General features: G+C 34.8%; 1 protein-coding gene across 21 annotated transcripts in view; it reads right to left on the bottom strand.

Annotated features, from left to right (window-relative positions):
- LCORL (ligand dependent nuclear receptor corepressor like) overlaps positions 1-25,389 on the bottom strand; it is a 182,265-nt gene that overhangs the window by 12,014 nt on the left and 144,862 nt on the right. For 3 of the 21 annotated variants that reach the window (XM_043514093.1, XM_043514090.1, XM_043514096.1), the window contains exon 7: positions 10,920-15,787. The exons of 1 other annotated variant lie outside the window; for it this stretch is intronic. In XM_043514093.1, coding sequence (XP_043370028.1) covers positions 10,920-15,787 — 4,868 coding nt within the window. 17 more of the 21 variants (XM_038400478.2, XM_043514097.1, XM_043514098.1 and 14 more) reach the window with 12 other exon arrangements.

The following is a 25,389-nucleotide window of genomic DNA, read 5'->3' as shown; positions in this document are numbered from 1 at the left end:
CTAATGTCAAGAAACAAGTATGTCCTGGATGGAGATTAACTCAGAGATATGATGCAACAGTCCACGTGTGGCTTGTGAATTTACTGAGACTTCTGAAAAGTTAGGTGGAGTAATTAAGGTTGAAAATCAACCATTCCATTGGTTGAAATTTCTATGTTCCTAAGTGCACTTTTTACACAAATAGCAGTGAAAGACAGAGATGCAGAGTCAGAAGCAAGCCTCAGAGACAGGGGAAGACTACCCTGGGTCAGGAATTCTCTAGAGAAAAGGGATAGCAGATCACTAACACATTACTAGATACTGCCAGGATTTTACCACACATGTATCTGAAGGTAAATCTCCTAAATCTTTATTAGTATCCCAAATAAGTGATTTGATTTTCAAAAGTGAGGTCAATGGGCACTGAGCACTTATGAAATTTAAAAGCCTAAATACAGACTGTGCTGGTAAGAAGTCAACTAAATTCTCTGGGTATATGTGAAAATAGCACTCTGGCTAACAGTCTGTACGTGAGAGTATCCATGAAAGGAACAATCACATATGACAACATATGTATGTTATGAATACATATTTACACACCTTACATTGTGAAATATACAAATCACATCACATAGGGAGTGCTAAATAATTTTATCCATGGAGCTGCAAAGTGACAGTGTTTGTCAACTCCACCCCCATATTTTCTGCACAGAACTGAATAGAAAAATGTGTAAGATTTAATTACGATATTCAGTAATGGGCCCATGAGTATGAAGGGCTCTTTACAGGCAAAGTTGCACCAGTTTAACTACAAGTGTGATTCAAAAATGATTTAGGGCTTGTCTGCACAGGGAGTTACTGTGCGGCAAGCCCGGGTGCCCATCTCAGCACACCAGCTTTGAAGCAGTAGATGTGCTAAGCTGCACTCTAGGACTTCCACTATGCTGTAGCAGTGTCCATATTGGACATTATTGCACAGCAAGCTGGTTCACTGTAGGCTCGCACCCTGGCTTGATGCATAGTAACTTGCCATGTAGATAAGCCCTTAGTTAAACTAATACAGAAGGTTGTGCGGACATTGTCAAATCAATATAAACTTGCCTTTATATAGATTAAGTTTAAATTGATTAGAACAGGTTTAAGCAAACTGAAAAAAAACCCTCAAATGGAAATAAGAGCATCTATGCAGGGTTTTGAACTAGTTTAATTTAGTTTTAAAACCCCTTTAAATTAAACTGGTGGAATTTTCATGTGCACAAAAGACCTAAGTCTCTTGCCACTGAAGAGATTTCTGGAGTCACCTCAAGGCATCTCTGCCTCTCTTATCAGACAAACTATGGCAAGGCACTGAGTCTCAAGATAGTGTGGTTTTTATCGTAAGGCACAGACTTAGCTGAATTCAGCTGGGTAAGTCAGATAAGTTTCAACTGCTGAACCTGAAAGAAAAACAGGGAAAAATATTTGAGACACACATAACCTCAAAGAAACAAGACAGGGAAATAACCTTAAGGCTTAATGAGGCAGCAGTTGTCTCACACCGTAGTCATATTCTCTTAAACTTGATAGACTGTGCCAGACAGATATCGTTAGGTTACATGAACATAAATCCCAAGAAATACTTCAAAGCAATCTAAGTAGTTTTAGCTAAATTTGTGACTAATGCAATAGTAGTCAGAAGGAGTTCTTCTTACATCAGTGGTGAAAACAAATTAAGAGAGGAAACTGGAGTTGCTACACCTTCTCAGCAGGTACAGAATGCATCACCTGTTGACAATCTTGGGAAGGTGAGCAGATGGAGAGTAGCTCCTCTAGAATTCTAAAGTTTTCAGAGTACCTGACCTAGAAGCATAGAAACAAAATACTACACATGATGCCTTTGCATAATTGGTATTTATGATGTTTAGTGCTTTACAAACAAATTGTAAGGTACATAGTGACCTGCAATGAGCTGGAAGTTGCTAAAAAACTAGCAATGGCTATTTATAAAGGGTTTTCTGAGTGTTTTGAGGAAAGATTGGAAATATATTACTTGTGGGAAAAAGGAAACAGTTCTCATACCGAAGGAGTGGAATGAAGAAGCAGAGTTTAACAAGGAACAGGGCAAAGTTGAAGAATGAATTTGGAGTGCAGGAAATGTACTTTGTCGCTGGATTTTCTCCATAGACACTGAGTGGCAGAAGATTGAAAGTGTAGGAAGATGATATAAAGGTTCAGAAGAGGCTGGGGTTTGATGAGATAAACAGAATAGTGGGAGAGAAAAATGAAGGAATTAAGTTAGGGGGGAGAAGGTGCAGTTGGAAGTGGAGACCATCATACAGAATGGAGATCTGAAAGGGAATAAGGGGACTGAAAGCTGCAGAGGCCAGAGTCTGATAGTCCTGAAAGGAGTATTGGATCTGACAGGTTATAGTGCAGGGAGTTAGCAGCAGTAGAAGAGATGAGATCAGTAATGAAGTATTCAGAATGAAGTCAGGAAGTGACCAGTGCTTGAAGACCAGTATGAAAAAAATGTCCAAGCCAGTCGGCCAAGAGTCGATGATCTAATGAAGAAAAACAGCAAAAGAAACAACAGATGGAGGAATTATGGAAACTGAAGTAATCCAGGATAACAACAGGTGGACAGAGATGAGAGGAATATGAACAGGAGGTGCTGAACACATACAATGTAACAAGGTACTGTACTTTGGCCAATTAAGAGAAATAATTTTATTTAAATTCTAATTGTTAGCTGAGTATTGAAGCTTGTGTGTAACACATTACAATGTCTATTTTTCTTGCAGAATAAGGATTTGCCTGGATATTATTAAAAGATATCAGAGAAATGATATCTGCTTCCTTTTATCACACATCAATATTGCACTGCTAAAAACTATTTGCATGTATCATGGCAACAGAATAGGCCATAAGGGGACCCTTGTCATCATCTAGTTGGACCTCCTGTATAACACAAACTATAGAACTTCCCCCAAATAATTCCTAGAGCAGATATTTTAAAAATACATTCAGTCTTGATTTAAAATGGTCAATGATGGAGAATCTACCACAACCCTTTGTAACTTGTTCCAATGGTTAACAACCCTTGCTGTCAAAAAATTATGCCTTATTTCCAGTTTGAATTTGTGTAGTCTCAATTTACAGCCACTGGATCATGTTATAACGATGCTAATTGTCTTGTTGATTTGTGTCCTTAATCTGAGCTCCATCTGTAGTGTTTCAAGAGAAGGGATCTGCCTTTTTAAAACAGTCCATTGGAAATTCCCTAAGTAGGTAGAGACTTCCTTCTTGGATTTATTTTAGTCTGTTCAAATGTTTAACTTTGGTTCTAGAGGTAATCTTATCCCACTGCAACCTGTTCTTGTTTAAAACTCCTAAAAACATTTTCAAAGCCAGATAATAAACCTTACAGGCCACTGATGACAAATATGAAGTTTCATTGCCAGATTTCATATATAAGCACACCATTATTTCAATACAGGCAGTTGTTCCAGATCACAAATGGCCCAATACTGTAAGATGCTACAGTGTGTTGAAGGCTCTCAGTTCCCACTGAAGGCAAACATGTAGGTCCTGATCCTACAATGCATAGCACACATGCAGACTGCTGCTCCTGGGTGAAGCACCACTGAAGTCTAAGGGGCTTCATGTGAATGCAGCAGTTCATATGTGAGTGCTACTCATGGCAGGAGAAAGGCCTTGATTAGGATTTGAGGGCACTCAGCTTATTGCATGAAATCACTGCCCAGTTATACAGTATAAGTAGAGGAATGAAAAAAACAATCACATAAAAATCAAATACAATGTAAGAAAACAACCACGTCTTTACCTGTGATAAAAACACTTGGATAGGTTCATACGCATTAGCTGCAATGTTGCAAACATTGCTGAGCAATGTTTGTTAAAAAGTTTCCATTAGAATGTTTAAAAAATAAAATATTTGTATTGGTATTAAATTTTGTTTAAGCTTAGTCTAGATCAGAGGCTCTCAACCTTTTTCAAACAACATTCAACCTTAGTGGGTTTTTCTTCCTTGCACTTTTTCAGGAGATACCAGGCAAATTACTTAAATCAAAATGCAAGTCAAATGGCGCTAAAACCCCCCACCCCTTATCTTTCCATTTGAGTGGTACTGTGACTCCATGCACCATGTCGCAAGTCTGTTCACTCAAATTTGGCCAGGCCATCCCTCCATCATGCCAGCAGGGAAAGGGCTTCATTGTTACAACTCCCAGTTCTGGAAAGGGGCCCAGGGAGGGAGAGGCTGGTCCTCCCCTCACTGTGCCCTTGTTGAGTTCAGGTTCTCAAAAGCTAGAGTTCATAATCTCTCCTCCCCCGCCCCCAATTAAAAAGTTGGGGCAATGGCCCTTTGGTACCCCATCTTTGGTGGCCATGCCCCCCTAGAAATTTTGATATGCCCCTTCCCCCACGAGGGAGGCATGTCACCTGGTTGAAAACGCATGGTCAAGATGATACCTTTAAGGCTCAGTTGTATTGAGGGGCAATATTGCAGGCATTGGTGCTAGGATTTCACCCAATATTTTTGTGATAGGGTGTCACTTAGCAGCCTTAACTGATTTTTGAAATTTTCCCATCTGCCCGCACCCATTCTTTTGTGTGGGAAAATAAAGACAAGGTTTGTAAAAAATTTAAAGAATACACAATGCAACAGATTACTTGGTGGTAGGTAGCTAAGGAAATACTGTCTTCTGTGGTCGTCTCATTTAATTTGCATCTAATATATGTACATTCATTATGTAGCCAAGTTAGTCATGTTTGCATATGATGCACAGCTTAACTTCTCTCCAAATATTGGCTTAAAAGTGTTTAGAAGTCATAATGTTCTACCACAAGATTTAAAACACAGATTTCTTGGATTTATAGACAATACTTAACCTAGTAGGCTGATTGTGCCTCCGAGGTAAGATCTTGAACCTCTCTATCTCTTAGTTACCGTGTCCAAAAAATTTGGATCCCCACTGTTTGTTCATCTCACAATCTCAAAACACTTTACAAACTTTACCTTCTTTATAATGTTGACCTAACTACAGAGAGTTGAGCCAACATGTATAAGAGAAGGGCTGTTGTCTAAATAAATGAAGTATGGGTCCACAAACATAGATCAAGGTTCTATTCCCATTCCTGCTGCAGCTTCCTATTAACTTTTAGGAAGTCACTTTAACACTTTGCTCCTTAGCTACACCATCTAGAAAATGAACCCAATATCTAGGGCATGAATTAGTTTTGATGGTAAAAGAAAATAATGAGTAAATTTTATCAGCTCTTTCCTTTCAATTTTGATATGTAGCCCTGGTCAATTTCTGTCACCATGAAGTTCTTCTTGATCAGCTTAACTAACAGAATCATGTCAAGTTTTCTAACAAAACATTTTATTTTTATAGTAGAACCTCAGAATTATGAACACCAGAGTTACGAACTGACCAGTCAACCACACAGCTCATTTGGAACTGCAAGTACACAATCAAGTAGCAGTAGCAGAGACCCCCTTCCCCCCCACCCCCCAAAAAAAGCAAATACAGTACTGTACTTTAAAGTTTCAAAGCTGTATTAAGTCAACGTTCAGTTATAAACTTTCAAAACAACCATGTTTTGTTCAAAGTTACGACTGACCTCCATTCCCAAGGTGTTCATAACGACAAGGTTCTATTATATATTTATTTTTACTAGTCCTGCCCTTGAAAAACGCCTCTTAGATCTGCCAGGTTAGATCTTTTTACCTTCCTGAATTTCTGTTAGATGATTATTTATCAATCATTTTTCAAATTAGTCATTTATCTGGATCAAGATTTTAAACTATGGCTGGTTAAAACAATACAGTACTTACCTGCATTTCATTTCTTATAAAATAATATTTTACACAGATCTACACTCATAGTTTAATGATTCTCCAATTAATAGATTTGGGAGCATTCTCTAAAGCCCAATTCAGCAAATCACTTAAACCCATGAATAGTCCTGTTGACTTCAATTGAATTACTCACATATTTATAGTTTAAACATATGCTTAAATGCTTTGGTGAATTGGGGCTCAGTTGATTTTAAATACATTTCTTCTCTAGTGCATCATCTAAAAAGCATTATTAGTTCATTAAAGGAGCCTGAAAAACCTAACAGTAATTATCCCCAAATTGAAAAGGAGTACTTGTGGCACCTTCGAGACTAACAAATTTATTAGAGCATAAGCTTTCGTGAGCTACAGCTCACTTCATCGGATGCATTTTCATCGGATGAAGTGAGCTGTAGCTCACGAAAGCTTATGCTCTAATAAATTTGTTAGTCTCTAAGGTGCCACAAGTACTCCTTTTCTTTTTGCGAATACAGACTAACACGGCTGCTACTCTGAAACCTATCCCCAAATTGTAGCTGAAGGAGAGAAGATGAGTGTGAATCTGTCTGTATTACCATATTTGGAAATCAAATGTTAGTATACCAATTAAAGAAAAGGTACTGAGACAATCCTAAAAGAAAAACTGAAATAAAAATAAGCTTTAAAATGATCAATGAATGTTTTGAGTGTAAATTATATACAAAGGATGAAAAAACAAGACACCAAGATATAAAGAGATCCTAGCAGACAAAATAAGTGGAAGTATTTAGAGTTAAGCCTCTTTGTTTAAATACTATTGTAGTACAGATAAGCCAAATTTAACATGGTGCCTGGCCAGTGACACTTAGCCCATGGCTCTCTCCAATGAGAGGATAAGCAACAGCGTAACTATGATTCAATAATTGTCCAAGGAAAAAAACTGCAATTTCACGCACAGGCGTGCACATGCGCACATATGCACATACACACAACACACAGGATTTATTACATGTATATTTGTACTGCTAGCAAAATAAATTAAGTTAAAATTTTGCCCTTGACATTTTAACTTTAAGAAACATGCATTTAATTGAAAGTAGCTATTAATTTTAATAACTGTAATATACAATTTTATTTTCATTTGTTACATTCTTTTATGTCTCTGTGATTCTGTTCAATGATAAAATGGCTCCTTGACTGATAACAGTTGGGTGCCAATGGCTTAGGTAATTATAGTTTATGAAATGAACTGCACGTGTTTGCTCTGAAAATCTACTCTGGTTTCAGGTGGAAATATCCTGAGTCCGACTACTTTCATTAGTATTCCTCTGATTTCAGCAGATTATTTTGCACTTAATGTGACCTCATATACTAGAAGCATATGCCTCACTTGTTCCACACCTAGAGCATAGAATAAGCTTCTCCATGTGTTAAAAAGCTGAATGCACTCTCTAAGATTTTATTTATTTGTCCCTAGCTCTTTGGAGCAGGGATTATGTCTTCCAATGTGCTTGTAAAATGCCTAGTACAATGGAGTCCAGATGTACTGGACTATAGTACCAAAATAGAAATAGAGAGACTTCAATATAACTTTTAAAATCCAAGAATCTTTCTGGAATAAGAAGGGAAGTTTGAGAAAAATCTTGGCTGTTGTTATCCTGATATGTTAGTGCAGACATTGTTTTAAATTGCAAGGGATTGTACAAAGCAAGAGATGGAAACCAATTAGACTCTTGGAACAATACGGTCCAATTTTCAAATGTGGGCTCCTTAAGCAGGATGTCCAAGTCCTGTAGTTGGATGTCCAAGTCAGTATTTAGGACTGTAAATTCCCATTTTGTCGAAGTGCTGATCTGAGTGTACCCCATTAAGATATCAACATTTGAAAACAGGGCTCTCAAATCTGAAAATAAATAAATAAATCAAACTACTGGTAATTTTACATATTGCTAGTAAAACCTTTTCAAATACCTATGATGGGAGTTGTTCTAAAATCTCCAAGCCCCTGTCGACTCTGCTGGTTGCCAAAATGTAAGGCAGAAATGAAAAAGTTCACAATGGGATGAAGAAAGGTGCCCTATGTTGCAAATAATTATAATTGATCTCATTTTTAAGAGTTCTTTCAGTGCCTCTTGCTGGAAATCTTAAGACCATTCATCATATGGTGAATTCCTCACATGGTATCGTCTCAATATCATGTTACGTTTTATCATAGCATGATCGTTTATTCTGTTTTAGCTTAGCCATCTCCAAAGCCTCTATGTGGATACTTTAGCTAGCTCCAAGCCTCTAGGTGAAGTCTATGATATATTGACGGGGAAATCATGTTAGCACCTTTCTAGCAAGAACCATAAATCCTTTACTAAAAATGTATTTATATGATATCCTTGGCTCATGTAGACAAGTCTAATTCAACACTGCCCTTTAAAAAAAAAAAAAAAAGTTTAAGAACAGAGATTCACAGTACATTGGAACCACGCCCTCAACATATCCAAATGTGTCATTGCAGCAGCCACTTCACAAGCTAATTGAAGTGCCAGAAGCATAATTTAAAGTTCAAAATATCTCCTATTTGCCATTTTTTGAACAAAATGTGATATGAGGGTATGATCAGTCCTCTTCTGCAGTCAGATTGAGACTTGATCACGGGGGCTCCTTCTTTTTCAAAAGTGTCTTGACCTGTAAGAATGCAATAGCATCCACCTATGTATGGTTATACAACTCTCAGATTGCAACAAAAATTGAAACCACAATTTTTCAATATCAACATCTTGCCCTTCCTCTCAGCTCTTCTAGATAGAGGACATCAGAACGTTCCTTCTGGAATACTCAAGGTATTCCGCAGTCTGTTAGAGAGGTTAATAAAAATTGAGGAAATACTTGAAAATGTTGACAAAAATATCCATTTATCTATATAAAGATATTTAATATACAGAAAACCTTAGCAAGCGATGTAGGTCTTGATACCCTGTAACATCCACATGCAATCCAAAGAATATACACATACATAATAATGCTTCCATATACATGAAGCTTTCAGATGCAGGAAATGTGCCAGAAACAGTTATGCATGCAAAATTAGAACCCGATCTTGCAGCTGCATTCATTGGAGTGGGGGGAGAGGGGCGAGGGAGGAAAGAGAGAGGGAGAGAGACAGGTTCTGCACCAGTTCAAAAATCCACGAGCATGGATGCAGTTGTAGAATCAGGTCTAAAACACCAGGTTAAGGCTGACTAAAATTTGCCTCTTTGAGATCAGTGCTTCTTTTGAAGCTATACGTGAGCTTTTTTTTGACATCTTTCTATGGATGCCAACAGCTATGGGACAGACACTATGAATAACAGAAAAGAAAAAAAAGAATGTAACAAAAGTCTAAAATGAAATAATGTAACAATATTAAAATATAGTGATCAGATTTTCTAAAGATGTCAAACTAAAAAGGAGGAAAGTTATCAGTAAAAATTAGTCTTAAGCAGAACTAAAATGAGAATATGCTGCAGATTTTTTTTGTAGATTGTTGTAATTAGAAAAAAAGTAAACTCGGAAATAAATATAATTTGAATACAAACTTTCTGTATTACAGCAAGAGAGGGTTTAGATTTTTTTTCTTTTGTGTGCACTTCAAAACTAATGCACTTGAAGCGCACACAGAAAAAAAGATAGTATAAATTTAGGTAGAAAATTTACCTTTGCAGATGTAGGATTACATGAAGTGAGCATGACATAAGAACAATTTTACACAGTTCATAATTTTCCTTCTTTATCTTATTTATAATGCAAGAAAGCACAGTTGCTTTCTGTGCTGCATTTTCTGGTGCCCCTTTGAGCAGGGGGTTGGACTAGATGACCTTCTGGGGTCCCTTCCAACCCTGATATTCTATGATTCTATAAACAATGTACAACTTCATTCAATGTGTCCATTTACATCTAAAATTAGATTTTGCCTTTACCCAGGGACAGTTTTCTTAGATACAAAAGACAAGGGGAGAAATATTAGATTTTGCTCCATTATTTTGAATAATTTAAATTAGTTCTCTTTTCTGGGCTACCTGGACAGATAATCTAATATAATTGTAGATTAGTTAATGTTTCATTTTATTGTAATTATGGGCCCTGTTGTGGAACCGTTACTATTCTGCTGAGCACTTATTCTCCTGAGTAGTATTATTAAAATCAATAGGACTACTCATGTTAGTAAGGGTTCACAGACATGAATAAGAATTTCACAATCGGACCCTATATTTTTAACTATATTATGGCCATGACAATGTCAAACCTGCGCAATTATGCCCTATAAATATCTTACTGTTCTTTCTTATGTACAAATTGCATTTCACAATAGCAATATAACATTCTAGGGCAAATGCATTTCAGTGTGATTATTGTATGTCTCACTTAATTAGGATAATTCCGCATCTGGTTTTGTATATTAAGGGATCACTACAAAATCTATCAACAGAAATCTTTTCATCGATTTCAACTGGCATCGAATCAGGACCTACCACAGAAATTCTAGTAAATAATTGTCCAGAAATACACAATACTACTGGTCATATCTTACTGTTTAATTATGAGTCCTATTATAGATTTGTATTTAAATCAAAGTCAAATGAGAAAAAATGAATTTTTTGTTTAACTGTGCTGTAACTTTGTATCTCTGTGTAAATATATTTTGTAGTTAACTCCTCCCTGACATACCAAGGACTATGCTGTATGGGTGAAATCCTGACTATGCCGTATGGGTGAAATCAATGACAAAACTCCAATTGACTTTGACTTTAATGGTGTCAGAATTTCACCTGTCTTTCTCAGACTATGCTTCTAAAAGTAGCTCATTGCTTGTCATTACGTTTATCTTCAGCCTGGATAGTGTAATATATCTATTGTAAAAGCAAACGGCAAACTTTAGTAAAATGATAAAGTATTTTAAAAATTTTAACTGGACTTTCAGCACTATGCTTTTGGTATTATAAATTGTTCAATAATATTACTTTTTGAAGACTGGATATTTTTGACCCACACAGTATACATTTTAATGTTTCCAGCTATTCACTTCTCTTTCGGTTATACTTTAAAATGAGTATTTTAAAATTAGCGGGGAGGGAGGGGGGAAACTTACCTAGTTGGTATTTTGAGTAATAATTCACCATTTGTCCAGTACTGCATGATTGTCTCTTATGCCTTTTTCTTATATTCATATCAGTGGTCTCCCATTGTGGTCTTTTTCTTATGTTTATTTTGTTAATAACTTCAGAACTAGCAGCAGGGCTCTCATTGTTTACGCATTTGTTTGATTTTTTGCTGTCTAATTGGTCATCCAGCATTGCAGTCATTTTGGAAGGATTAGTTCTCTTACATGTCTCCACATCCTTTTCTTTTCCCTTTAAAACATCTTGCCTAGCAGAATAGGACCTTAAAGTACAATGCCTTTTTTCTTCAGTGTAGGTCTGATTGCTTCTATTTTCAACAGCTTCCGGAGAGTAAATGTTTAACTTAAATGATTTATGCTGTTCGATATGGTTGAGTTTTCTCAGAAATATTCTACAATCTTTAAAGGTTTTGGCTCTCCATGTACTTTGACTCATTTTAAGTTGGTTCTGTGCTTTTCCAACATTTTTTTGATTATAACTTGTTCTATTTATCTCTGAATGTGATTTAAAAATATTTGTTAAACCAGGATGTGTGCTGAAGTCAGACAATTCTATTGTCTGTGGAAGAAATGTGTCTTTGACTTCAGTTCCAGTTGACAAGATTCTATTGTGAGATTCTAAGATTTCTGGCTGGGTTTTTACTGTACTTTTTCCTTGGTTCATGGGCACTACATCACTGATTTTCCCACTTGTATTTTTAAAAAACTGGCTTTGGCAGAAAAATCTTAAGTTTCGCCTTTTAGATTTCCAGTCACCTGTTCCATGGTTATACATTTTTTTCACTTGTCTCCACCTGTCATGTTGTAACTTCTTAAATTCAGTTCTTCTTAATCTGGCTAGTGTGAAATTACTTTTCATATTTAAGACTGGAGCCTGGACCATTTTATGCAATATTTGTAATTTCCCAGCTGGTTCTGAAGGAGAGGATAGTGCAAACTTTTTAAAGTGCTTTCTGAAAGGACTAGTATTAAGATCAGATTGTTTACTTCCCATCTTCATCTCTCTAGTACTAATTACTTCCAAAGGATTGCGAGCATTTGCCTTTCTCACTAGAGAGAGAGACTGTGTTTCTGTTGTTTGCATAAACCAAGTACTAAGTTCATTTATATTACACTTCTTCTGAAAAAGCATTTTTATAGGTGATGCTTCAAGTTCTACAAGGCAGGTGTCTAAAGGTCTTGACACTTTAATGCTACAATCGTGTTCAACATGATGGCTTTTTTCATATAAACACTTTTCAAATTCATTTCCACCCACTTGCAACCAGGTATTAGTTATCTGTTCAAATCTATTATTTAGTTCTTCCAACAAAGAGTCACGTGAAGTGGAAGTAGCCCACCACCTGAGAGAAGGATTTGATGAAAAAATGGGATCCAGTGATATTTCATTAAAAGACCTGAATTCATTTACCTCAGAACCCTTTTCTTCACTCCCTGGATTTTTAGTTTCTGAGGTATCGTTGGATACAATCCTCAGATTTGATTGCATATGTTTTTCCTTTTGATCCTTAGCTTTTTTCAAACGGAGCTTATATGATTTACGTAGCAAGGCACTTCTACAAGTAAATGGGCTAGAAGATGCTAATGAATGTAAGAAATGCAGTGATGGTCTTCTGTCTCTAACAGAATGCCTCAAAGGAATTTCATGTTTTCTTGATTCTGTAGTAATCACAGATGAAACCGTGGTAGTGTCATGGTTAATGTTCTTTATTTCATTCATCTTATTGCACAGTTGATTATTCTTCTCCTGTGATATTTTTTTTTCTAACATATGTTGTTGCTGCAATGGAGGCAGGCAGCCACTAATACTTACTTTTCTTTCCTGAGGTGAAACTCTATTAACAGTCACTGATATGCCAGAGATTTTTACTTTTGCTGGTCTACCAGGCTTTCTAGTGATAGTTAAAGGCTTCTGATTTGGTTGTATGATATTGCTGTAAAGGTGTGGTAACAGTGGATTATTCTTGATAGGTCTAATATACTCATAACCAGACCCAGAGACTTCATTTTCAGTAGCAGAATTCTGTAAGACTTTTACTATTTCTTCAAAACCACTTTCAGTTTCTGTATTTTGCCTCAGTTCACTAGAGTCATTTGTAAAATTGGAATCATGTTGTGTAGGCATAGCATTAATTATATTGATACTACCTTCAGAAACATGCCTTTTAGTTCTTCTTGACCTTCCAAAAACAACTGTCACAGTAATATTCTTGTTACTGATAACTTCTTTCATCACTGTTACATCAGATTTGGTAGTTTTCCCGATACTGGTGGGTTCACTTCTATGGTCACTATTTTCAGCCATGTTTATTTTAGGCTTTGGAGGTCGTCCAATTGGTCGCTTAACCTGTTTTACAACCTGAGGCCCTATTTTTTTAGGCCTCCCAGGTTTTCTTTTTAAAACAGGTTCATTGCCATCACTTGATTTTTCCACAGTTTCTTCACTTTGCTTAAAATAATTTAAGTCAGTTTCACCTGCTGCACAAGTATCTGCAATTGTCTCAGCATTAACAAAACTTGATTCCTCTTTACAGTCACTTTCATTACCATTATATCCAGAGTCTCCAATGCAGATTTCATGAACAAGATCACTTGTTTTAGATTTTTTTCCTGATATTGTGTCTGGATACTTCTGAAATAAACAAAGATTGGTGTTTGCTGTAGAAGATGCACTGGCAGCAGTTAAAGTATATTTCACTCCTTCACTACTATTAACCTCTGAGACAAACATAAGCTTTATTGGGCTAGAGTAACCTAGGAGAGATGCACTCTCCCCAACTTCAGATCTTGTTTGTACATCCCCATTACTGAAAGTCAATCTGCCTGAATCAGATGATGAAGATTTCAAAAGGTTACCAAGTCCTTGATCTTGAACTTCTTTGTATTTTCTTGTTGGCACACACTCTGTTTTGCATGTATTGCTGCATGACAAGTGAGACTGGGGGATGAAACTCTGTCCTGCACATCCTTTTTCACCCATGTTAAAATGTAGGCCTCTCCTCGCAGTTTCGTTCATATCACACTCAAATGTACTGGATATTTTATAACTATCCAACAATGGACTTTTAGTCTTTTTGGCTAAGTTTATTGTATCTTCCAAGCGCTCCACAACAACTTGTAGATTTGTGTTCCTTACAATCTTATTTACATCAATAGATCTTTCAGCTTGAAGATCTTTAATGATATTATCTCTTTCCAAGTTTTCAGGAGATTTTTTTGCTTTGGAGGATTTTCTACATAAAAAGTCATTTGTTACATATACAGAGTACCATCCAGGAGGCACAATGTTACGTTTAGTTCTGCCCAAGATTCCATTATATTCCCCCTTCAAAGGACTCTGATCACTCTCTTTTTCAATTGCATAATCTCCTTGTGTTTTTGCAAAGTTACTCTGGTCTACTATAGTAACGTTGTTTTCTGAAAATGCTACAAAACCAGAGTTAGTTTCAAAATTATTCAGAGGTAGTCCCATTGATTCTGCTTGACACACTGGCAAAGACGTGGATTTAGCTTGACATCTCATACCTAGATTATTGTCAGGATTTTGTAAAGCCTTGTCTTCTAACATGTTGTAACTGTCTCCTTTGTTCGCTGACATTTTACCGTATTTTTTTGTAGACTTCTTTACATTTCTCTCTAAAGTTGACTTTTTCCTTATAAAAGTTTCATCAAGACTTGCAAGTTCCCTCTTGATTTGCAAAGACTGTCGCCTAATCAGTGGTGAATCAGGAGAATTATACATTGCGAATAAAGTTTCCTGACGTTTGCGAAATCTGGTTTGGATAATTTTATTTTCCACTTGTTTATCATGTTGGCTCAGTAACTCCATAAAAGTGTAATCACTTGCTTTAGCATCGTGCAATAGAGATGTTATGAAGTCCCCCAATTTTATATCATCATTTTCTGGTGCCCTGTCACTGTCAGACAATTTTACAAGATTGGTTGTTATATCTGTAGTTTCTATTGATTTTAATTTTTCATTAATACGATCCATTAAATCTTGAAAAATGGCAGAATTTTCACCTTTTTCAAACTTTTCAGAATTTATAACACATTTGCTGCTTTCTTGATCTGTTGACAGCTGTGTTTCATTTGAGTAATCAAACCCTTTTCCTTTGCATAGTTTACCTTCATCTTCATACTCTCCATTGCTTCCTTCTGCTGGCAAGAGAGATGGAGGTTGATTAATGGTTATTTCAAATTTGTTGTCTAAAGCTGGAAAAACTATAGGTGATCCTTCCAATGTTTCAATTTCATTATTTTGTACAGGTGACAGTGGAGGGGGTGATGGGCTGCGAGATCTACTAGAACTTTTAATGCTGTTTGACAAATCATTGTCTTCGGTTGAAGAAAAGGATGTACAAGTTGCTGCCGTTACAGAGTACTTGTTGTTATAGTTTTGTAGTTGTCCTGTATTGCACCTATGAGGATTACAACTGTGAGCAATTCTTTTATTCACTACTGTCTTAATACATCCAGTAGCTACAGTCTGACATGGCAAACAGTGCAAATCTTTAATACAAACACACAGAGATGGTAAACAAGTGTTTGGATTTTGATTTTGTAAACAGCACCTTTTTGTCACCATATGTCCATCACAACTATAAAATGGAACATGGATATCATCTTCAATGAGGGAGTTCTGAATTTCTGAATGGATAATATGAGGTTGCAGGCAACTGCAAAGCGAAGGAACATTTTTGTCTTGGATTAAAAATTTCAAAATAGCCAAAATCTGCTGCCAGTGGTAAGAGCACAAAGATTCCAAAACCTTGTTTAGTGCCGATTTTCCTTTTTCCAATTTAGTTGCTTCCTCTGATTTTTCACCAACTGTTGGACTTGAACTGAAAACAAAAACAAATCAAAACAAAAAATAAATTACAGTAAAATATGATGTATGTTACAGTTTTAACTGTTAAATAGAAGACTGAAATCCTGAAAAGGCATGGAAAAATTATTTCTATTTCCTTTACATAGTTCATTTATCGTATTTGCAAATTTCTAATAGAACTATTTCACTACAGCTGATATGTATGTTATATATAGTACAATATTTCTAGCATGTTAAGTAGGAAAATATTCAGTGAAAAAAAACCATTTTACTCGACAAAGGAAAAATTGTTTGAAATCCAGCATTTCTCAAATACAATAATTATAATACTATTTATTTCATGGCACCTTTCATCCAGTATTTCAAATCTCCTTGCACACATTAATGAATTAACCCTCACAACAAACATGTGAGGTAAGTATTATCCCTATTTTACAGATGTAAAAATTGAGGCATGGAGAGGGGTAAAATGATTTGTCCAAAGTCACAGTGGATGCTTGTGGCAGAGACAGGGAGAGAACCCCTCTCTTCTGACTCCAGATTATGTGTTTTAACCACAAGACCATCCCTTCCTTACTGTATGTGTTATGCAGCACAGCCCATAAGATGTTCAATATGAACTTTAAAAATTTGTTTAAAAAGGACATTCAACCTTAGTAGGCCATAGAAATAACTTTAGAAGCCAGCACCAATGTTAATGTTCTTTTAAGATCTAGATTCCCTTTTTTACCACAGTAGCATAAATCTGCCACAGACTTCCACTGCATCTGTCTCAACACACACACACACTCACACACACTTTGTACCTAGAAGACAACAAAAAGGAACCCCTGAAGTAAATAACTTGCAAACCAAATGAGATTGAATCCCTTTAAATATCAGGTTAACTTAAGTGTCTATATCTAAATAAGATTTCAAAATAACTGTTCTCAGATACTCAACCAAAACAAAATCAGTTATTAAATACTATCTTCTTAACTACTTGATTTCTCAACACAAATTTATTAAAACTAAAATTATTACTTACCCAATCAATCATTTAAATTGAAAAGCTGAAAATGTTCCATTGTAGAAATAACAGACCTTTCTTCAACTAAACACAAAACCCACTGTTGAATAGTAACTACAATAAAATAGTTATCCTCTATAATTCAGAACTTTTACTGGTACCAATAGCAAGAGCAGCAAATAATATTAAAAGAATTCTGTTTTAGAAAAGTATATATTTTTTAAACATATCACCAAACTCTGAACATGACACTAACTATTCACCCTATTCCTCTTGCCAATCATTTTCAATATTTAAATCTCCATTTTGGCAAAATTTCATTTTGATTGGTTTTACATTTTAATATACCATGTATATAAATTATTAATTCATTACTCAACAAATGTAAATAAACTAGTATCCTGTCTGAATGATAAAAATCCATAAATTACTTCATTGTTCTTACTAAGATTTGTACATGCATAGTTTTGTATGTATAAATTATTGCCCTAGGTAAGCTTTAAGTTGTATGCTATAAAAGCAATCAACTATGCTTAATAATTCCTGGTGATTTTTTTCCTCTCCTGAAACATTTTATATAAAGTTTGAAGGTGTTCAAAGTGAACCATCAGGTTGATGCTACTATCTCTTAAAATCCTAACTGAATCTTGATATTATTAGCTGAACTTGTAATTAAAATTCAATTAAATTACATGAAAAGACAAAATTATTTGCATCTGTCATCTAAAATGAAACTCTACTGTATTGTGGAGCCTGTAATGATATTACCACCATGAGTGAGTTTAGGACCCAATCAGCTAATCTTATTTTATGTGGAACTCCAATTATGGCAATTATAAAATGTAGAACAACTTATCAGATTTATTGAAATACCAAAAACCAAACGATCAACCAAAAAAACAACAAAAAACAAAAATACAAAAGCCAAGACTGAAAGCGAAATAGAAAAATTAGATTAAAAATTTTCTTCTGTAATCACACTGAATAGATAAATAAATAAAAGGTATTATGTTTTTTAAATTTAGGAACACATTTTGTAATTTAAAAATAGAAATAAAAATTCTTGAACACAGTAATAGGCCTTTAACATGTTATTTAATAGTTTGTTCAGTAATATTATATGCTGTAGTTTAAATAAACACCTATCAAATTACAACTTTGATAAGCACTTAATTCACTGTGATTGGTGTGGTAAAAAATACCTACATAAATTGAAGCCTCCAGACAGGAATCTGTCTTTATATGCTCTCCACGCATATAAATGCGTGATCAATTATGGACTATTAGTGTTCTTTATAAGAGTACTTTTTTTAAACATTTGACTAATCAAGAATACTAGAACATCTATCTAAAAAAAATATATGCTCACTAGTGTAAGAAACTTCAGTGTTCCTAAAGATGTCTCAAAGTTATGGGCCAGGTCTTCCAGCTCAAAGCTGCCTTGAACTTGCCACTGAAGGTTTTCCCACTGTGTACAGTAATTCTCAGGTGTGCACAGCCACTACTATTGCTTGTACACCATCCCTTTCCTGGCCATCAGTAGAGTGGGTATGACACCCCTATATTCCAGTGATCCTTAGTTGCCAGAACAGCCCTATAAAATCATATGCAGCTCATGCTGCTCTAACTTATGCCATGGACTACGTGATCCCAGGTTCAGGGGAATGCAAAATGTTAAAAGTTACCTTTGCACCACCCTGCACTAAAGTATGTTGAGCATAGCTTGGCTGCTGCTCAGGACATAGGCCTAAAAATCTGTTTAAAACAAAGCATTTATTTTAAAAAGATACACATAATCCCTCTGTAGAAATGTTCGTATTTGTAAACAAATTCATTCAACTTTCATGTTTTTAATAGCTTTCCAACCACTTTCATTAAGTATTAAAGAGTTGTGCTTCAGCAAATGCTTTTCCCTCTTTTTCTCTTTCATCCTGTTGTGTCGTCATTATACTGAATCTATAGTATCACAGTAATTCCCATGGCAAAAAGTGGCAGTGTCAAACACAGAGGTCCAGGTTACTAGCCCTGTAGAGCCATACATGAATCTTCCCCCTTCCTGTGCACAGCGGTAGCTACAATTCCTGTCGTCACAGAACTCTTCATCTTTTTATGAATTCCATGGTAGAGGTTCTGTGGGTACAGGGTTCATGCAGAGGAAAGGGATAGAAACGGGTTGGGTTAGGGGCAAGAGGATCAACACATCTTGTCCCCCAAAGTGAAGCAATTCACAGATTCGGTGGTAATTGTAATAGAACCTGGGACTGTATTATCTTTTCTACTGAGATCCCCTGCTCAGTGCCAGGGGCAGCAATTGAAAAACTGGCGATTGTCTGCGGGGGTCAAAGTTGGCACAAAGGCATGGAGTCATCACATTGTGACCCACCAAATTTGAGGACAGGTGTGATGGCCTATTTTGTATAGAATTAACATATAAAATATCAAGATCTGTTTTCTCTTCCAACCCAAGGAAACTATCAAAGAGGAACTGGGGAGAGGGACAGCTCAGTGGTTTGACCATTGGCCTGCTAAACCCCAGGATTGTGAGTTCAATCCTTGAGGAGGCCATTGAGGGATCTGGGGCAAAAATTGGGGATTGGTCCTGCTTTGAGCAGGAGTTTGGACTAGATGACCTCCTGGGGTCCCTTCCAACCCTGATATTCTATGATTCTAACCAAGATTTTCTCCCTTGGAATTCCAGCCTCAGCTTTTTCCTCCAGAGATGCTTTATAACATGATAACAGCTTCAATGAAGAAATGAGCAGAAAGGAAACTGGACTTGAGAGGGACAAAAACGTTTTCAAGTAGTCAACGGGAGAACAAAAAAAATTACTGGCCATATAAATTATTTGCATAAATGTTCTCCCTTTTTCTATGCCCCAATGCATATATTTAATAAATAAATATATTGACTGAAGAAAGTTTAACAAATTAAATGAATAAAGCTTTCTGAACAGATTATTAGTAAAATAAGCATTCAATTTATACAGATCGGTTTGTAGTTGAAAACTGATAAAACAATTTTGTGCGACTCCTATACTTTAGGACATTTTAATTTTCTAAAGTGTGCCTAATTTATTAGTAGATCATCATATTTTGAGAATCAGTCTTCCTTGTGACAATTATTTTTGCTTTATAAATACGTTCATTGTAGCAACAACTGTCAAAAGCAAGTTCTATCATGAACTTATTAGACTAATAGTAAATTTGTGCCTAAGGAGTAAGTCCAATGAGCCAGTATATGGTCTTTTTTTGTTTTGTTTTACTGAATGAGCAAAATCAATCACACATCAGTGTTGTTGTAAATTTATGTGCAAAAGCATTGAAGTGCTTTACTACAAATTACAACGTAGAAACACGTTAACTAAACAATTAAATTCATACAATCAGATTTAGGTATATAACAACACAAAGAGGAAACAGAATTACAGTACATTTACAACACAAGACAAATACATGGAATTCATTAGAAAATATTGTAATAAATAATTCATGAATTATAGTGCAATTGATTTATGCATAAATATAACTAATTGCCTAAAAATCAGTTATTAACAAAATCTGTCAAAAAAATCAAGGCAGCCACAGAGTTTTACTAAATTACTGCGACAATGGAAATACTGCAATTAAAAAACAAATACAAGTATTTGTACTGTAAACAACTAAAAAAAAATCAGTCTCACTAAAGTTAATATACAATTTAATATAAAATTGTCATTAGCTACCAGAAATGTTTAAACAACTTTACTGAGCAGTAGTTCTAAAAACAGAGGCACTGTTTTTTAATATAAAATACTTGAGAAACATTCAAATAAGTAGAAAGCATGTAGGGCTTGCTTTCGCCTTCATTTAAAAGTCTGCTGAAACATGAATTTTCAGAAATTGTCAATTACGAAGTAGTGACTGGTAACTGAATTTATAAAACAGTTCAAAGGTACAACTTAAATGACATTTAAATGGAATACACTGGAGTTAGGGAAGGGGAAGCTACACATTTCCCTGCCTTTCCTTAGTTGTGTAATCAAAAGTTAATCTAATAATTAGAAACAAATAATTCTGTTTCTTTTTAAACACTTACAGGTTGAGCATTATCTATAAACTATCAAAAAATATTTTAATATACTATTTCTGACCAAAAAAATAAATAAATACAAGTACTAAAATGCTGAAAATTAATTATAATATTACATATAAAACTACTGATCACTGTTAAGTGAATAGTAAAATGATCCCTGATTTTATGAATCCTGTCAATTTTTGGTCAGGTCATCTTTTAAATGATATAAAAAGTGTACTGTAACTTGCCTTCAATATAAACTTCTGACTCAATTTATAATATTGTCTGAGGAATAAAAATTTTTTTAGTGTGGTACAAATATTAGGCAATGTATTGAAGCCCCTAAAACTTCTGCAAGTAAAATTCTGTATAAAGAGAGATTTTGAAACCATTAGGTACTATCAATTTTGTTTTCCACTGGGGAGTATACATCAACAAATTCATCTTTCTGACCCTCACAAAATATGGCTTAATTCTTTAAAAATCAACGATGATCCTGACACCTGCTTATATGTATCCTACTTGTCATTAGATACAATTATTTTTACAGAAGGATTCTTTTCTAATATGCAAGAAAACCTTAATAGTTGAAGAGGGTACACTATAGATCTAAGAGACCAAAAGATTGATATGTTGGTGGTTGTGCAGTTTCACTTAACTTCTTATGGATTAATTTATTTTAAAACGTAAGAAATTACCTGTAATTAGGTTAATAGCCAAGAGATAGATTTTACCATAAATTTTTAAGAGAAACTCCCCGCTGAGTTCAAGTTTCTTTTGAAAGTCAATTACATGATGTGGCCTAGACGTGTAATGTAGTCTTACATTCACATAGGATACTCAGCCTATACAAAGGCAAATTTAAGCAAAAAACATGTTTGACAATGTATGTGTGTGAGAAAATTTACAAAAAGTAGAAAAAAGGGTAAATGTTTCTGGATATGTTTGATTTGGTTTAGAAAAAACAAACAATCTAAACCTAAATGTAACTGGAAAAAAGGGAACAGATGTTTAATTTTGAATGTATAAAGCAAGTACTCGTTCTTATGTAGACACATGCTTTATGACATTACACCATCTAAATTACATATTATTTAAAATCCAATGTAAATACTTGGAAATTAATTTAAAAACTGCAATCTGAAGACAGCTAGTCTCTCTTAGATTCTATTAAGTCACATATTTTAAATGAACTGCCTAGCTTCTACCAAATTTATAATGAATTTATACTACTGAAAGTTCAAAACAGCTTCACTGTTTAATATTTGTGAATCTGTCAAGACCCTGAACTGTAAATTTGGTTATTAGCAAAACAATAGTGTATCGGCCCACCAAAATGAAAACTTGATATTCATTTTGATAAACTGAAAAGGTTTGAAATGTCACAGCAGCAAATACATTACAGTTACAGTGAGTTTTTTGTTTTTCAATATAAGGAGTGTGACAATCCTTAAATGAATTTAAAGTAGTCATAACATTAACTAACCAGCACATTTAATATCCATTCTCAAGCTCATTCTGTGCACATTATGAACATGCTCTAAGTTGCATTCCAACTTTCTTCTTAAACTTTGAAGTTATCTTATTCTCCAAACTAAAAAGGAAAATTAGATTAATAATTAAGTTTAAATTATTTTATACTTTGTATTCCATCTTCTTTCATATTTAATAATTCTATAGCTACAGTAATTAGTCAGTTTTCATAAATGTATATTTTGTAAACACCAATTTCTTGCTAAATGAACAACAAAATTCTTCTTAAAATAATAAAAATGCAGTTTTATGTCTGCTATCACACATTTTTATTAATGAAATGTTTTGGTTTTTTCTAGTTGTATTGGAGATCTAGTTATGATGTATTTTTTTTCTTCCACAGAATGTACTACCTCCTACTAATACTTCACATATCCATTTCCTTAGTAAGGAACTAACTTTGTAAAAGAAAAATAATCCCTTGATGTGTGTATTCTGAACTACTTACAAACTATTGCAAGTATTTTGTGAAGTATAAAAGTTTGCAAACCATGGGTCATGTATTTCCATAATAAGATGGTTTATTCAATGGCTAATGTGGTTCTTTACCAACTAAAAATAATGCTTCACATGACAAATACTTGTTTTCCCCAAACATTTTATGCTATTGACTACTAAAGAAAACCTGAATCTTTTTCACCTATTTATACAAGGATTTTATTAAATACACACTATCAGAATTAAGGGAGAACTCTATAATTCTGTCCACAGTGAAAACCCTGAATAAAACTACTTTTCAAAAGGCATGTATGTGGTTTTTGAACTGTATAATTTCATGTCTTCTGTCAGTGTGAGCATATGTACTTCTCATATGTGTGTGTGTATACAGACAGACATACACACACACACCCCAAACAATTTGCTAACAATTAATCTACACAGGCTTGCTGCTGTTTTTGCAGCTGCCAGTCCCTGAATCTGTCATATTAAATAACCCAGTGTCTGGTAATCGAAGTTTCTTCTTCGGCGGAGTCTTCAGTGTTCCAGATCTTTCTTTAACTTTGTATTCTAAAGTGCTGTGAGGTACCCCATAAATTCCTTGTGCTTTGGAAACACTCATTTTCCCACTCATTACCATAGCAATAGCTTCTTCCATTATTTCATGATCGTATTGCCTATAACGGCCACGTTTTTTCCTTGGTTGTTTATTGTCTTTGCGATCCAAACCATCTTCTGTATTTTCAGATGTTCCATCAACTGTTCCATTCTTAACATTAAGACATAAAGAAGAGAGGTCCCCATGCAGAAAATAGGAGTCAACACTTGAGTGAGTTACAGGTCCAGAACATTCAATTTTGTTCTGTTTAGGGAGTATATTTTTCAGTTTTTGAAGAGCTGATCCATCTAAGACTGAGGAGGTTTTGGAAACATGGTACATGACATCCAGAAGACCAGCATTATCAGATTGTGGTTTGGACGCAGAACTTATTCTTAGCTGAGGAATTTTTAACTGTACAGTAGGATTTGAAGTTTCATATTGTAGATTTTCACTTTTTTCTTTGAACTGAGTGACCATTCTCTGTAGAGTTAACTGGTGGAGGTAACTGGAAGCTGTTGGGAATTTTAATTCTGAGGTTTCAAGTAGACTGAGTTTACTTTTTTCTGTGCGCTCTGCTTGAGCTCTTGCCCACAAGGCTACTTTTTGCAGCACTGCACAAGTTTCTTTTCTGTCTTTAAATGAATAACTATCATTGAAATCTCGAGTTTTGTTTTTAAAAAGTGCAGGCTTTCCTGCTGGTAAGGCTTCTAAGTGGAGAAGTAAAGTTTTTTGAGGTATGCCATAAAGTATGCCTGCTTTATTTATGTCCAGTGCTCCAGACTGAATGTCTTTCAAAGCTTTTGAGAGCAAACCATCTGCAAACTCAGCACTTCTTTCCACATAGTCCTCTCTGTGTCTGTGTAGTCTCCTGGATGGATGGAATGAAACGATGGTAAACTGATGTATGAGAGACTCTCACACAGCTATGGAAGGGAAGGGTCCACTCCTTTATTATACTCCTTGCTTAGGTAACATCACTGCTTCTGATACTTTTAAGTCTTTGAGATGTAGTAGTTACTGATTATCATAGTAAAATGCTACGTGTCAAAATCATACGGTGGCTTCTACAGCAGCCCTTCCAAGAACTTTAAATCCTAGTTCAGTATTTGATAATATTCTCATGTGTTTGCTATATTCCCTTTGATACATGCTTGCAGAGCAACACTTATAATTTTATTTATGCAATTAACATTCCATTAAGTACCCAAATCCTAAATGAGATTTTGTTAGTAGAAACGTGACGTTACCGCTAAACAAGTAATAAAAGAGTCAACCCCCTTATAGAAAATTTGCAGTGATAGGTACAACACAAAACCCCAGATTTCCACAGGACTAATTTTTCTACATTCATAAGATAAAGTGCTGTATTAACAGGTAAGTCCCATTTTGTCAATTTACAACTCAGTTTTTAAAATTCTAATCACTATTTATATTTTCTAATTATAAAATCAAATAATTTTAAAACTTGTTCATATTAATAGATTAACATAACACAATTTTACACAATTCAACAAATAAAGCTAAATGTATTATTTGGAACAAATTATTTTGTAATATGTACAGGTGACAAAAAGGGTCCTGCTATGGCTAGTGGATGGGAGGATGCCAAAATTATAACAAAATCCAACAGAACAATGTATTTCACTATTTTTGTTTCAGTTAATTTAATGATAGCTTTCAGCACATGAAACAACATTTTTAGTTTTTAATGCTGAATGGACATATTTAGCAGTTTGCCACCACACACTATAGGCAAAACCATGATGTAAGTATAACAATTAGGAACTCTCTCTCTCTCTCTCTCTCTCACATTAAGAAATGTTGAAGATAATAGCGATTTAACTTGTTCATGTTATCTGAAGGATATTTTTAAAATATAATCTGGATGTTATATTTTTGTGCAAAATGGAAGTTTCCTAAATAAACCTTGAATAATAATTTATGTTTTCTTCTACTGTCCTACTCTTTTGTATT

Source organism: Dermochelys coriacea, chromosome 4 (genome assembly GCF_009764565.3).
Source record: "Dermochelys coriacea isolate rDerCor1 chromosome 4, rDerCor1.pri.v4, whole genome shotgun sequence".
Taxonomy (NCBI): Eukaryota; Metazoa; Chordata; order Testudines; family Dermochelyidae; genus Dermochelys; species Dermochelys coriacea.
The sequence above is the reverse complement of the archived record's forward strand: the minus strand, read 5'-3'. Positions and strand labels throughout refer to the sequence as shown.